The 16,048-nt window shown below is 34.6% G+C and overlaps 3 protein-coding genes across 4 annotated transcripts in view; 2 read left to right on the forward strand and 1 right to left on the reverse strand.

Annotated features, from left to right (window-relative positions):
- Positions 1-144: 144 nt before the first annotated feature.
- On the forward strand, positions 145-4,189 carry LOC107566652 (dynein light chain roadblock-type 1-like). 2 transcript variants are annotated; one of them, XM_016252264.1, is made up of 4 exons: positions 145-246; positions 1,334-1,409; positions 1,547-1,714; positions 3,889-4,189. In XM_016252264.1, exons 1-4 carry the CDS (start codon positions 244-246, stop codon positions 3,930-3,932), a joined length of 291 nt encoding a protein of 96 aa, XP_016107750.1. In that variant the 5' UTR covers positions 145-243; the 3' UTR covers positions 3,933-4,189. The 2 variants fall into 2 exon arrangements, with proteins under 2 accessions (XP_016107750.1, XP_016107676.1); XM_016252190.1 differs by lacking the exon at positions 145-246 and adding an exon at positions 637-775.
- Positions 4,190-4,511: 322 nt separating this feature from the next.
- Positions 4,512-10,418, forward strand: LOC107566570 (microtubule-associated proteins 1A/1B light chain 3A). Its single transcript, XM_016252088.1, has 4 exons — positions 4,512-4,688; positions 6,673-6,728; positions 7,503-7,609; positions 9,068-10,418. The coding sequence occupies exons 1-4, from the start codon at positions 4,649-4,651 to the stop codon at positions 9,228-9,230; spliced, it is 366 nt and encodes a 121-aa protein (XP_016107574.1). The 5' UTR covers positions 4,512-4,648; the 3' UTR covers positions 9,231-10,418.
- Positions 10,419-10,589: 171 nt separating this feature from the next.
- The window catches only part of LOC107581369 (EF-hand and coiled-coil domain-containing protein 1-like), a 17,844-nt gene continuing 12,385 nt past the window's right edge, over positions 10,590-16,048 (reverse strand). The window contains exons 5-7 of the mRNA XM_016266924.1: positions 13,519-13,677; positions 12,621-12,690; positions 10,590-11,456 (exon numbers count right to left, since the gene is read on the reverse strand). Of these exons, the coding sequence (XP_016122410.1) occupies positions 11,320-11,456; positions 12,621-12,690; positions 13,519-13,677 (366 nt within the window). The 3' untranslated portion in view covers positions 10,590-11,319. The remainder of the gene's footprint in view (positions 11,457-12,620; positions 12,691-13,518; positions 13,678-16,048) is intronic.

Here is a 16,048-nt window from a genome sequence, read left to right on the forward strand (position 1 = left end):
GGCTAACACTGAAGAGCTTGCTGGACGATAATTCAACAGTGACCAAATCTTTTTAGATTATTTTAAGAAAACTAGTTTGATCGTAATAATTGTTTTTCTCTCTCCCCTTCTATATCATCGCGTCACACTCCACACCAGTAGGTGGCGGAAATGCACCAGATCTGGTTTGCCAACCGCCATTAAATCCAAAAGAAGAAGAAGCATCATAGCAACGAAGAACGAAAACAGCGACTTTCCTTCAAAATGGCAAGTACATTTTAGCACGTATAAGCTTGATAACGTGTGCTTATAATTGAAAGAACATGCTTTTTTCTGTCGTTATTGTCTCAGTTAGGGTTTTTGTGGGCTAACTTTGATCGCAGGGCTCGAGTAAATATAATAAATAAAAGTAAAAACACGTAGCCTACATTTAGAGATGCCACTATAATCAATAATATAAATTGAAAACATATCTACAAACATATTATTTTTGAAGAAATTCTTAGAATATCAGATGAAGAGAGTACCTCAAAATTATTTTTTGTTTATTTATTTAATGTTTAGTGTAAAACAGAAATTCAGCAAAAATGACAGTGTATATATTTTCATGTTTGACTCCAACTACACTGCACAATAATCGATCTAAAAGTCTAGTTAGACTAGAACTAAGAACTCTTTCCTCCAGTCCAGCAGATGGCAGTAACGCAGAACCGACCGTTCACATAATACATACTTCTAGTTCCGTAGCTTGCAGCATCAATCTAAGCAACGAAAACAGCGGCTTACCTTCACAATGGCAAGTACACTTTAGCTTTTAAACGTGATAACATGTGCGTATAATTAAAAGTGTATGTTTCTTAGCTCGTTATTGTCTCGGTTAAGGTTTTCGTGAGCTAACTTTGACTACAGGGCGTTGTCATTTAAGAGATGACACTTAGTAACCAGCTACTGTTCGACTAAATATAATAAACAAAAGCAAAAATACGTTTTTTTCCCCCCCGCAGACAGGTTTATGGATTTTCAGAGCGGCTACTCCGAAGGATATTAGATATTAAAGCAATGACATACAGCTTTTTTCGTGTTAATTTAGCCGTTTTAATCACTTAAGCGTTTATGTTGCTGTGAGCTAACTTTGACTACAGGGCGTTGTCATTTAAGAGATGACACTTAGTAACCAGCTACTGTTCGACTAAATATAATAAACAAAAGCAAAAATACGTTTTTTCCCCCCCGCAGACAGGTTTATGGATTTTCAGAGCGGCTACTCCGAAGGATATTAGATATTAAAGCAATGACATACAGCTTTTTTCGTGTTAATTTAGCCGTTTTAATCACTTAAGCGTTTATGTTGCAGGCTGAGGTGGAAGAGACGATCAAAAGGATTCAGAGTCAGAAAGGAGTACAAGGAATCATCATTGTTAATGCAGAAGGTATCTGGCAAATGAGAAATGCTTGCAGATGTTTTAGTTTGGGTGCAAACGATGTGCTTCATTGGCAGCATGATATTGATAAAACAAAGAGATCTTTGTTGTTATATCTGTAGTATTTCTATGTGCTCTTTAAACAGGCATCCCCATCAAAAGCACTCTTGACAACTCGAGCACAGTTCAGTACGCCGGTAATGTCCACCAGCTGCTCATGAAAGCTCGGGGAATGGTGAGGGACATTGACCCTCAAAATGATCTCACCTTTCTCAGAGTTCGATCAAAGAAGAATGAGATCATGATTGCCCCAGGTAAAGAGATGTACACTTGTGAAATGCTCATTTCCAATAGGTTATTGCAGTGGTTCTCCACAAACTTCCAAGCCAGACAATGACTTTAAATGATTTCAATCAATATACATTTTTTTTTTAATTACAATAATAATAACTATTAAAGGAATATTTCACCCAAAAATGAGAATTCATGCGACTTAATGAGACTCACCCTTAGGCCATGATATATGTAACGGAGTTTGTTGTTTCATCAGAACAGATTTGGACTAATTTAGCATTACACCCTTTGATCCTCTACAGTGAATGGGTGCCGTCAGAATGAGAGTCACAACAATCCACAAGTATTTGTCACGACTCCAGTGAAGCAAAAAGCTGTGTGTTTAACAAATTAACAAATCTTGTCTGAATCAGGAGAGAAACATGCACTTAACAAGGCATTAATTGATGGACTGGAGTTGTGTGGATTATTGTGGTGTTTTTATCAGCTGTTTGGACTGTCATTCTGATGGCACCCATTCACTGCAGAGGTGGATAAGTGTGATGTAATGCTAAATTTCTCCAAATCTGTTCTGAAAAGGAAACAAACTCATCTACATCTTGGATGGCCTGAGGGTGAGCTAATTTTCATTTTAAAAGAATAGTTCACCCAAAAGTGTGAAAACAATCCAACTTAATTAAAACTTCAAGTCACAAAGGTCACCACTGGGTTAGTGGGCCTGTGAAGCTATTTTACAGGTCTTGGATGACAGTGTTTGACTAATCATGCTTTGTCTTGAAATGAATAATTATATGTACAGTTTCCTTTTTTGTAGATCAGGTATATGTTTTTAATATTGAATAATATTTTTACTCAATCAAATAGCTGCCAGCAGACTTGCCGATCATTTAAATGTCAGATGTGATGTTTAGGACTGACTGTGTTTCGCAAGTGAATCTCATCCGTTTGTTCGGAAAGTGTGGTCAAAATCTGGTGCATCTACACTGTGCATAAACATTGTGTGTGTATGTAATGCATATTTCTATTCAGAATACAAAAACCTAAACAGATGTGAGTTGTCTATTTTAGTCGCGGCACCCTTTGGAAATTTTAACTAATTTATGGCACCCTACAAAATTAATTTTGTCACAATACTTGAATTTCTAACTTTGATATGATACTTTGAAAAGTATAGATATTCGGTACTGTGAGAAGAACTGCAGAATATAATGTCATACAGATATTTTTAATATTATTACATTTTTTGTCCATCAATTGTGGCAATTAGTAGGCAAATGCTAATGAAGAGACCAGTTTATATGACTATAATGTAGGCTTTTATTCATATGTAAACATTGTTTAATTACCATTATAACTAGATATCTCACAAATTTTTGATCACTCGGTCTATTTTGGATTTTACAGTGGGGTAATTTTGTTGCAGTCGCATGAGATAGCTTGATTTCAAACTTTGAATTGAATAAAAAAATGAGAAGTAAGCAGTCAGTAATAAAATAAGAACAAATAAAGAAATTACTAATGATAGCACAAATAAAAAATAACGATAGGCCTACAAATGAAATAAATAGCTTTTTAGTTTTTCAGGTAGGTCTAACAGTAGGACTATTAAGAGATTTAATTTTTTTTTAATTTTTTTAACCAATTATCCAAATAATGTACAGTCCTAGAAAGCTATTATTATCAGAACACGTGAGCATAACATAGCGGTTAGCAGATCAATGAATGAGAGGGCAGCGTTACCAGAGTTGCCACACCATGTTACAGCACAGTAGGGCTATTGCAGACAGAAACAATACTGTACTACATAGATGTTTCCTGTCGGCTCGATATTTGAGTGGACTTTGCTGTTCCGATGAGCATGAACAGTATGCAACTGAGCGGAGCGCACACTCATAGAGCGGGATAATACACAGAGCTTCACACCATGTGAAAGTGAAACCTGAACTAATTATCGGCTGCTGGAATTTCGGTGCATCTCTAATTGTTGGCGACACCAGAAATGGACATTATATAATAGATGCTTTTTTTGAACATTTTAGCAATTTAGAAATATTAAAAAAGGATTTTTTTTACACGGCACCCCTGTTCTCGACAGACGGCACCCCAGTAGGGGAACACTGGTCTATGACATATAATTGTAAATAGATTGATAAATATGATCATAAATTAGTATTTTATTCTGTTCTCTCCGCAGATAAGGACTATTTCCTGATCGTCATTCAAAATCCTACAGAGTAGTTCTGAATTCTTCGTAGTTTAATTAATTGCCAAAAGTGTTTCATTTCATGTTCTAGGAAAGCTTCCATCTTATTACAAATATTCAGTTTATACTGCTCTTGCTTATCATTCCAATATTTTGCTCTTTGTGTTGTAATTTATTGTTCTCTCATATTCTCTCTTTTGCAAATTCTCCAGCTATTCATCATCTATAAGTATCAACATGACACTATGACATCTGTACTTGTTTATTCTAAAAAAGGACAATAAAACAATAATGCATTAACCTTTCTTTTATTTTTTGCCTGTATGCCTGTATGGAAAGATGAAGCCAGAGTGTTACACAGTTTGCCATGATGTAAAACTGTGTTTAGATAGATTTAAATGTATATGAACTATTGATCTGTTAAATTATTTATAATGTAAAAAATACACAATTAAGCTATTATAAAGAGTTACTAAAATGCAGAATAGTTACAGAAACTTAATTTCTAAGATTAGAATAAATACTTGGAAAAGGTGTTGTTATAAATGTATGTGAATGTACGTAGACCTGTACTTTAACTGGGTGCTCTGTCCCTTTAAATCCTGCTGTGACATCACGAACGTTAGTACATTGTCTGGAGCTGTTTTGCTTCCAGTGAGTCAGCTCGAGGAGAAGCGAAGTCGACCGAGAATTCAGCATATAATATAACGCCTTTTAGTTCAATTTTTTTGGATCACATTCAAGTCCAGTTATGCCATCCGACAGACCCTTCAAACAGAGACGGAGCTTTGGTAAGACGAGTTTTATTCGTGCTATGTCAGCACAAGTGTGTTTGTTTATCAGGTTTGTTTTTGCCCCTAGCCTGCTAGCAGCTTGGTGACACACTTTACAGTTTACCTCACATGCTTATGAAACGATTTTAGAGATATTTAGAGATACGTTTAAGATTAAAACGGGTTTTAACCAAGCCGACAGAGGTCAGGTGGTATCCAGTGAGCTAGCCTGGCCCATAGGCCTTCTGTTTCAATAACAACAGCTTTACTCCACAGATGATTTGGTAGAGATCATGTACATAATAATATACACGTATCTTTATGTTGGTGTATTGTTAACAATATTTGAACTGTCAGGTATTAACATCTATGAGAGATTGTCTATGATATTAATTTACTGATACTAGTATTCTTGCCTATCAATTGGTATAAAATGAAGAAAGCAGTCCTTTTATGAATATACATTGTGATTAATAACAACATTAAAGAAATGGATGGACATTATTATTACACGTGATGATGCTGTAATTTGAGCTCTTTCTCATAGTCCAGACTAAGCACAGGGTGTGGGGAGGGAGGAGCATAAAGCCCTTGCATAATCTTCATAAAACATAACAAAAACAACATATCTGCTGTTTTAAACATATCTGTAAGTGTCCAGGCCAATATGTTCTGCATATTTACCCGGCCTTTGGGGTTATGTAATTGACATGAATGACCCTGACATGGGCTCAGTTAAGATGACACATTGACACAGAGTTGGGGCTCTTACTCTGTACCAATAAGCAAGCTGGTTTAGTGTTGCGGTTTAGCATTTGACATGCATGTTTTGTTTCCCAATGCTACTTGGATTGACCCAATCATTATGCTCTTAGAACAAAAAGACTTCTCAGATTAAATTGGGTTACTCTGGATAAAATAAGAGTACTAATCCCCTGTGAGATAAATTGTGGGACTCTGGTTTCATAGCAATACTATATATACCACAAACTCTTTGGGAAGAATGACTTTTCATATTTATATATGTTGAAAATAGAGTAGGGTATGTCAAACAGCAAGGTAACAACACACCAGCAATAATCAACCCTTACTAGTTTCATATGCATCAGGAATGTTTACTGCCTGTTTCTGCTAAACAGGTAGGCCTGTCACGATAACACCTTTTTGTTGTGAGATATATTGCCCCAGAAATAATTGTGATAAGCGATATTATTGTCATTTTAAAGACCATTTTATGCCACTGAATATATAATCATAATGTAACAGTATAATAATGCAAGAAGGCCTACACACTTCCAAATGACAACAAACTTTTAATTTTTAAGAATATTTAGATCATGGAAATTAAGTATCAAAATATTAGATACTGGAATAAATAGTAAATAAAAATGTTCTTCGTAGTAGAAAAAAAGAAAAATGCACAAAGAACTGGAGATTTTTTCATCTACAGATTTGTCCCTGACCTTCTTTTTTTCTGTAAATGAAGGGTGCACACTATTGCTGAAAAACACAAACGCTACTTAGCAGTCAGATGTCCATATGCACAAAGGCACAGATCCCTAAACAAGGCCATATCTGCAGAGACTTTTTTTGTAGAAGCATTTTTTAAATTTGAACTAGCACCTCGTGACTACACCACGTTATGTACGAGAAGCTGCAAAAGACACAGGCGCAAGTGGAATGTGCAAAACATGGTGACTTTAATTTAAGTAAATATAATGGGCGATATATTGTGTCACCAAAAATGATTGAGGTCATTTACATATATTGCGCGATAAGGTGATATATTGATTATTGCGACAGGCCTATAAACAGGTTTTAAGTAAGTGATGCTAATGCAGTGACTATAGTGTTTTGGGGAATGAGGGATAACTACTGTGATGTCAATCCTGTGTGCTTCTAGTTACATAAACGCATCCTAGTGTAGTGTCTACGATCATTTAAAGTGCTTTCTGTCTAAGTGAGTGTATTAAATCTTTGTTTTATTTTTCTTGTTTTTCAGCTGACCGTTGCAAGGAAGTGCAGCAGATACGAGAGCAGCATCCTAATAAAATTCCGGTGAGAAACTCTTTCAGCTTATGGATGTGTCATAAATGAATTAAGAATGAGTGAAGAAGGACCTTATTGCTTTCAAGATATTACTTGCATATCTTCTTTTAAGATGCTAAGATTCTTCTAAGGAGGCCTTAAGATAACGGAAAATGATTGAAAAAAACAGCTTTAAAATAAGATAAAACAACTAAAAATAAATATATTTCTTATTTTTATTGAGGTTCTCATGGTCTTTGGAAACCAGGATATGTGAGAAAGCAGTGTTATTTTATGTCAGTGAGAAGCTATTATAGTTATTAATATTTTAAATCAGGTTTTTATTTTTGATTTTAGTTAGTAATTTTTTGTTTTTGCAATTTTGTTATGATTTTGTCATGTTTTATGTGGTTATATCGTTTTAAAATAAGAAATGTTGCCTTGGAAAATTATCTGAAATACGTCCTTCGGAATATTTTATTTTATTTCATTTAACAGTTATCTTATTTCAAGGATGTTTCTTTTAGTTAACCATATTAACCCTGGAGGAAGCCTAATTTTAAAAGTGTGATTTCTAAACCTGGGAAAGTCATGTAAATGAATAAAAACTTCCATGTACTTAATTCTTATCCAGTAAATCTGAAACAACTGAAAAAGTCACAGTTATTTGTATGATTAAATGTTGTGGATAATTAGGGGCCTTGGAGTAAAACTGTTTTAGAAGCACTGCTCTAGACCTATTTCAAGACAATGTCAAAAGACTATATCAATATCAGTTTGTATTGTTAATATTTTTTCTTCCAGGTGATCATTGAGAGGTATAAGGGAGAAAAGCAACTTCCTGTCTTGGACAAGACCAAGTTCCTCGTCCCTGACCATGTTAACATGAGTGAACTGGTAAAGATAATCAGGTAAACATAATATCCCTAGATCCAAGTTTTTTTACTTGTTGAGTTGTTGACCAGGTTGTTGAGTGTGCCTTCCTGCATGACTTTTATTTGATTTCACTGAGATATGCAGAGAGCTTTTTGTGTCCGTGTATGCTTATTTCAGTCTCATCAGGTTTGTTTACTCGTCTGGTGAGGGTTTGAAGCAGGGTGGGGGAGGAGAATGCAATGGTGTGCCAAATTTGAGTGTCTGCTGACCCTGTCATCCACAGGGGACTCCTGCGAATGCTTTTAACAGTTTGAACTTGGAAACATTTTTGCACAACATCCACATTCTCTGTGGTGTATTATTTTCATATATCCATTGTGGTGTATTCTTTTTAAAACAAGACTCTAGTGAGCTAACGTTTCCTCTTAAGGGAAGCTTATAGATCAGTGTTGCCTTCCAGGTATTTTAACACAGACTCAGTCAGATGATCAGACTAAGAATATTTTGTTGGACCCATGCTGCCTGTCATACTTAATAATCCTTGGCTGCGAGTCATGTCTGCTTTATTATTTATAGTTCAGACTCGAAATAATGATTAAGTAATTATTAGAATTTAAAGGCGAAGCGTGTCATTTCCGCTGCACTAGAATGACAATTTACATGGCTGTTAACAAAATAAATAAACGTTGACATGTTTTATAAATATTTTTTTCAGGTTCAACACAAGTCCAGTCAACATAATCTTGTGGCATATTTACCATTGTTTTCTTAAAAAAAAAAAAAAAAGAAAGAAATAAGGCAAAATCATGGATACGAGTGAGACATTTCAAATGAATGAGGCAAGATATAAAAGCAGATATATATTATTTTTTTTAAAACAATATGGTTGTTTAAGGGCTTTTAAGGCAGCAAAATTGCTAAACTAAGTATAACTTTACACAAAGTTTAGTAGGATTTTTTTTAAACAAATCATATTGTCTGCATCTTGTCTATATTATTGAAACAAAGTATTTTAGGATTTACTTCCATTGCAAGCATCTCACTGTAAACCAGATTTTTGCCCTTTTTTTTCAATCTTTTTTTCAAAGATTTTTAAACGTTTGTGTTATTTGAGCTTTAAAGCTGTTTAAATCATCATTTATACAGTTGTTTAGGATTTTCATGGTAATGAAACATAACTTTACACATATTTCTGTCACATTGATTTTTATTTCCACACAAAAATCGTATTAGGCATATTGTTTGTATCTTTTGGTTTTATTATTGAAAGTGAGTATTTTAATGTTTACTTTGATCTGTAAACCAGATTTTTGTTTTAAAGAAAATGAGGGAGAAGTGGACATTGATTTTTGTGGTAATCAATATTATGCCACAAAATGCCTGTTGATAGAGTTGAACTTGTACTGAACCCTGAATATCCCTTTAAATTTGACTTGAATGTGCATGTTTTTGTCATTATAATCATCAGTGATCAAAATGTCTCTGTTTTCCAGGCGTAGACTGCAGCTCAACCCCACCCAGGCGTTTTTTCTTCTTGTCAATCAGCACAGCATGGTCAGTGTGTCCACCCCCATTTCAGAGATCTACGAACAAGAGCGAGATGAAGATGGCTTCCTCTACATGGTTTACGCCTCCCAGGAGACCTTCGGTTGCTAAGCAGGCCACTCGACCTTTGAGGGAGACAGGGACAGCAGAGGGAGGGAGAGACGTCACCCAAATGTACCCATCTCTCTCTCCCCATCATCCCTGCTCTCCTCCCTTGCTGGTATGAAACAAAATAAAGCCGTTGATTCTTCTCCATGTGACACTACAGTGCAAACCACAGCACTACTGTAAACACTATTCAGACCCTTCGCCCCATTTTAAACTTACTTGTTTTTTTATAAGCTAGTATAACGTAGGTATTACACTGATAATGCGTCGTATTTGGCCCCAGTTGCTTTTCCCCCCTTGCATTTTATTCTTTTTAGGCTGTTATGTCTTGCTGTAACTAGATGAGAGTGTGTTTTTCCTCTCTTTGTTTTAGGATTAATTTTATTTTTCTGTCTGTTTGCTTGTAGTTATTACCTGTTACCAGAACTTAGTGGTGCTGGTGTAAGATTATAAAATCTTACTTCAGAATTAAGTGCTTATTCAAACCAAGTGATTAATCATAATGCAGCATAATTCTCATCAAGACCCATTCTGTGGTTCCCAAGACAAAACTGTAAGGAGACCAATGGCTCCAAAGGTGTAGTTATAAAAATTAATTAAACTGTCAGAGGGTTTCTGAAGCCTTTATGAGCCTGTGTTTATTTCTGGGCTCCTGTGTAAAAATAACTCCTCATTCACTCATTGTAGAATAAAGATACTGCCTGACGGTAACTGTACTCAAAGGCAACATTGATCTGTACTGTACACATGTGAGCCAGAAGAACATCTGAAATCTTATGGCATACAGTATTCTGCAGTCAGACTTGCATAATCTTTAGTAGATGCGAATAAATTGCTTTTTTTGCACAATTAAAACATCTAAGAGGACAAAACTATTAGAAGTTCAACAATTATAGCACATAATTATATTCTCCTTTATACTTGTTTTTTTCCCTCCTGTGTCACCATACGAGCTGTATGCCTTCTGTTAAATCTCAAATGAAGGGATAATGATGCACTACTTTGCATGTTTTTTTTCTCAACCTTTTTTATATTGATTTATGCTATAGATTTGTTAATTATTTCAGCTTTATTTAAAGCAAAAAACCTGAAAGAATTTGTAGATGTTTTGAAACCAAAAGAAAAAAACAACTGAAATATGTATGTCTATGTATGTTTGAAAAATCTGTGTATATAAATCATTGTATGATTGATGTGTTACGCGTTTAATTTCTAGACATATACAAGCACTGATGATATATTGTCCAGTACCATATATGAACCTAATGATGATATATTGTCCAGTACCATATATGAACCTTCATCTAGGGGAAATATCTATCTGTCTGTCTATATCTATCTATCTATCTATATATATATATATATATATAAAAAAAATGTGTGCGCATACATACTGACTGAAGAAGGCCTACTACTATATATACACACATACATATATATCTGGAGATATGGGAGAGAGGCACAGACATTGACAATTGAGACAGTAGTGTTTTTCTAATACTATATATTTGTTTCATGCAAATCATAGATAAAAATCATCCTTGAGCAAGAAAACTGCCCAGATGTGCTAAAAGACAATTGACAGTTGCAGTTAAAATTCTGAAAGATGTGTAAATTCAGTTCTCAACAGCTGTCCCGTCTGTGTTTGAGATATGGAGAACGCTTTATTTGACTAAATTAACATCTGTAACTGTAATAACTGTTGGTAGTATAGATGTTTTTCTTTTGAACTAGTCTTGATATATTGAGCTTTACATAGTCTATACCTGAGAGTTTCTGTATGATCAGGTAGTTCAGTACCACACAATGAAGCTGTAAAGAACACTATTGTATAACGTGCATGTATTTTAAGAAAATACTGACCAACAATGTATGACATTGCAAAAGGAAAATCTGAAAAAGTAGCTTTGAAAGGAGTCAGATCATGTTTCATTATAAATGATAATGAGCTAAATGATTTACACAAATATACACAGAAACAAAAACACAAAGACAAATACATGGCTAATTTTGGTCCCATTTTCCAACATGGCTAGTTAGAAGTTTCTGTAAGAGTCTGTAGCATCCTTTGGCCATCAGGTGGCAGTAATGTCTAGCAGGAGATGAGCAGTGAGTTGGTGAGAGACTGGTGACTCTGTGCTCTCTCTATCTTCTGGCCATTAGAGAGGATCTCACATGCAGCCAGTTCATGACAAAGAGCATTGAGCACCTCCAAGATATGTGCTTTCCCTGCAGATCAGTTAGAGAGGTGTTAAGCATTAGACGCATGTAAGGGTTAATCCACTATACACTCAATCTTTTAATTACATCTTTATACTGTACACTGGGGTTCAAAAGTCTGAGATCGCTAATGAAAATGCTTTTCTAACTAAGCACCATTTTTTATGATAAATTATCAGCAAAAAATGAGTTGAAAGTTCACGTTAAAAAATAATTTTTTATTTTGATTTGTCTGCTTTTTTAACGGCACCAGCACAGTTCAGTGTTATCTTAGTATCGCTGAGATACTAATATAGTTTTTACAAATATTTAACATTTTCATATTGCATTTTCATTTTAAATTTCAAGTTTTAGTAATTTTGTTGTGTGCTTTTGTCATTTTATTAGTTATTTGTTTTAAATATCTGTATATCTATATTTTTATTTTTACTGACCTTTATTTTATTTTGAATTATTTTAGCGCATCAAGTTAAACTGAAATAATTTTTTAAAATTTTACTTCAAGTAATGAGTATACATACAGGTATTTATGTTGTATATACAGGTGCATCTCAATAAATTAGAATGTCGTGGAAAAGTTCATTTATTTCAGTAATTTTATACGAATATAAATATATAAACGTAAATACATGTAAATATTTTCAAAATATGCGCTGTATGTGTGTGTCTTTATATATACATAATAAATATTCACAGCACACACACATATATTATGTAAACAAAAACTTTTATTTTGGATGCGATTAATCGCGATGAATCATTTGACAGCACTAATATATATATATATATATATATATATATATATATATTCTCCCTGATGTTCTCCAGCATGATTTGAGAAAGATCCAGAGCATTTTGTGTTTCATTGGAAGCACAAACATCAAGAATAATCAATGACACAACCTCAAGTTTGAATAGTGAGCTATGAATAGCACAAAATTTTACATATTTTACGTATCTTTTGTTTTACTTTTTTTTTTCAAAATCACAAAACTTATTTCCATCTTAAAATAAAAATAATATAATTATAATAATAATAATAAAAAATCTCAGCTTTTAAAGTAGTCTCAGACTGTATATCTAATGCTCCTGCCACATTTTCACGGCATACCAGGCATGTTAAACAACAAAGGTTTTATAAGAGCAAAGCTGCCAAGTTATTGTGTCTCTTACCATGCTGAGGATCACTGCAGGACTCCAATGTGCTGAGCAAAATCTTTCCTAAAGATCTTCTTGAGACATTCTACAAAAAATGTACCACCATAATAAATGTTAATAAATGGTAATGAAATGGCATTAAATAAATTGCATAAACTATATATGTGACCCTGGACCACAAAACCAGTCATAAGTAGAACACGTATATTTGTAGCAATAGCCAACAATACATTATATGGGTCAAAATTATAGATTTTTCTTTTATGCCAGAAATAATTAGGATATTAAGTAAAGATCATGTTCCATGAAGATATTTTGTAAATTTCCTAGTGTAAATATATCAAAACTTAATTTTTGATAAGTAATATGCATTGCTAAGATCTTCATTTGGATAAATTTAAAGGCAATTTTCTCAATATTTCGATTTTTTTTGCACCCTCAGATTCCGGCCAAATATTATCCTATCCTAACAAACCATTCATCAATGGAAAGCTTATTTATTCAGCTTTCAAGTGATTTATGACGCTTATGACTGGTTTTGGGGTCCAGGGTCACACATACATGAATGAATACATTTCTAAAATGAAAATAATTAAAAAAATAATAAAATGGCAAAATGCTTAGTTAACCCTAAATTAATGTGTCAAAATTAATAATGAAAATGCGATCAACCAGCCTGACATGACATACTGAAGATATTAATTGCACAAAATACTGTACTTGTACAGAAACAACAATTAACAAGGAGGATAATCATATGGACATGTTGCTAAATGACTTCCATAATGAAGTTTATATTATTTTAGAATCATCAGCAAATCCAATTAGTTAGATAAACACTCATCTACTGTACTGTGTGGCTTAGAAACATTTACAACAGCATCACTGGGCTGACAAGTCTCTACAGACTGACCAGCTCTCGCAGCTGCTGCAGAAGCTGTAGCACATCCATCAGTTTCTCCTCCACCAGAGACAAACGCACCCGCTCCGTCTCCAACATCTGCAGCTCCAGGTGGAGCAGCTCTGTCTCCTCGGCCTTCTGTTGTAGCTCCTGGACCAGGGCGTCCCTTATCTGCAGACACATGACACTTACCGTTGACCTTGCAAGCAGATTTAAACACTATGGCTCCAACAGGCAATGAATTTCAGGTTAGGAGAATCTTTGCCAGATGTGCCGATAGCCCATAATTCAGTTGAGACGCATAATTTCTCAGACAGAAATAGTTCAGATATGCTTGTTTTTGGCTTGTCTGACCATATGTCAAAAATCCACATCCACATCCAAGTCTCGGCCCAAACTGGTTATGCCCAGATCGTTTGAGGATGGTTTTTTCCACGAATGTGTGTGGGGCCTTTTTAAAAACACTAGCAACATAGTTCACGTCTGGTGCTTCACAGCTGAGCTGTGTCTAACAGCTCAATGTAGATGTAATTGTGTAAGGCCTGGAGGTTTATTCCTGCGGTCATCTGATTGGCTGTTCACACAGACACACACGCAGCTGGAGAGTGAGAGCTGTGGCTTTTCTTTGAAGCCTGTCTTCTCATAACAACCAAGTGCCTTGTAATCTAATTTTACACCCCTGCACCCGAAAGCAACCATGAACGTAAAAGTAAAACAGAACTGAACTGAAAGCCATGGTTGGGTGACGTAAGCTGTTGAAAAGAGGAGCAGCAGCAGCAGCCAAAGTTTATTTGGATGAACTTCTGCCCTCGCGTATGAAAATGACTCATTAGTATTTGAAATGTTTGATACGGATTTTAACTGCTGGGTTACTATGTGTGCTTGTGTTTGTTTTTCTTTAGAGTTTAATATGATTATGTTCTTCAGCTTTTCATGTCCTCCAGCTCAGAAATTATTTGTTTCTATGGCAATGCACATAATAGCAAAACAAATTCAAATATTTACTTTTCACATCTATTCACCTCTTCTTTTACAAAATCGCATCAGGTATTTCTGGCTATGCAAGGTAGCTGAATAAGCACCTTCATTCATAAGCCACTATTGTTTTCGTTTTTACATCACATAAGCGATCACATAAGACAGCGATCACATAAGATAAATGAACATTTCTGAGTATTCATCTCAACAAGGATGTGAACTAGTTCAGACATAAACAAACCTCAGAGAATGTTTCATTTTAACCCTTGAAGCATTTTATAAAACTATTAAAGTGATTAAAAGGCATAGTTCATCCACGAAATGACTGACTTTCTTTTGTGAAACAATCGCATCAGGTATTTCTGGCTATGCAAGGTAGCTGAATAAGCACCTTCATTCATAAGCCACTATTGTTTTCGTTTTTACATCACAGCGATCACATAAGATAAATGAACATTTCTGAGTATTCATCTCAACAAGGATGTGAACTAGTTCAGACATAAACAAACCTCAGAGAATGTTTCATTTTAACCCTTGAAGCATTTTATAAAACTATTAAAGTGATTAAAAGGCATAGTTCATCCACGAAATGACTGACTTTCTTTTGTGAAACAATATATGTATATACATAAGGGTGTAACGGTACACGTATTCGTACGGAAAATTTTCGCGTCTTTTGTTTCGGTACGCATTGTTTTAACCACTGCACGAGTGGAAGTTAATTGGGAACTCCCAGTCTTATATATTAATTTTGATAAGAAACAAAGTCTTATCTTTCAAATTTTGTCCATTTTTTTTAGGAAATTCAAACAATAAATACCGTTTTGGCACTCTTTGATGTGGCGAGACAGATCGCTGTATAAACGCTGCACTGAGTGAGCGTGATCTCTTTACTACTAGTTTTAATGCGAAATAAACATGAATGAACATCTCATGCCTCATGTAATTGCTCAATCAGTGTTTCAACCACGAAAATACGTCAAAACAAAATGTCACATAGCAGTTAATTTACCTCAGGCAAGTCATCAGTGTCCACAGCTTGTTAGATCACTAGAGAAATTAAGTCTAGAGAAGAGCATTTTCGCAAAATATTAGACCACTACTCATTATATTTTACTTGACCTGTTAGTGAGGCTTAATTATTTAAAGTATGTTTAATAAAAAAAATCTGTTATGAAACAAGTTATGACAGCCACTGTGTAATTTATAAGTTAATTTAAATCTGCATTATGTGCAATTTACATGTTTGCATATTTTTAAGTTGAGTGTTAATTGTTATATTTAAAAATAAATAGTAATACAATTTAAGTTTGGGCTCTGTTGTTAATTGTAACCTAATAGCAATGTCAAAGGGCTCCTTCTAGTTTAGAGCATAAGATGATGTAGGTTTTTATTAGGGATGCATACTGAGCTCCTGTACTCGTACTCATACTCGTTAAAATGCCCCGATACCAAACGCCGATACCACACAGCATGTGATAAGCGCCTTATTCAAACAAAGAAACACAGACAACAGAACAACAGACAGCAGAAAGGAGTTAAGGATGTCTACTACGAAGTATAT

Source organism: Sinocyclocheilus grahami, unplaced genomic scaffold (genome assembly GCF_001515645.1).
Source record: "Sinocyclocheilus grahami isolate Dianchi unplaced genomic scaffold, SAMN03320097.WGS_v1.1 scaffold3.1, whole genome shotgun sequence".
Taxonomy (NCBI): domain Eukaryota; kingdom Metazoa; phylum Chordata; class Actinopteri; order Cypriniformes; family Cyprinidae; genus Sinocyclocheilus; species Sinocyclocheilus grahami.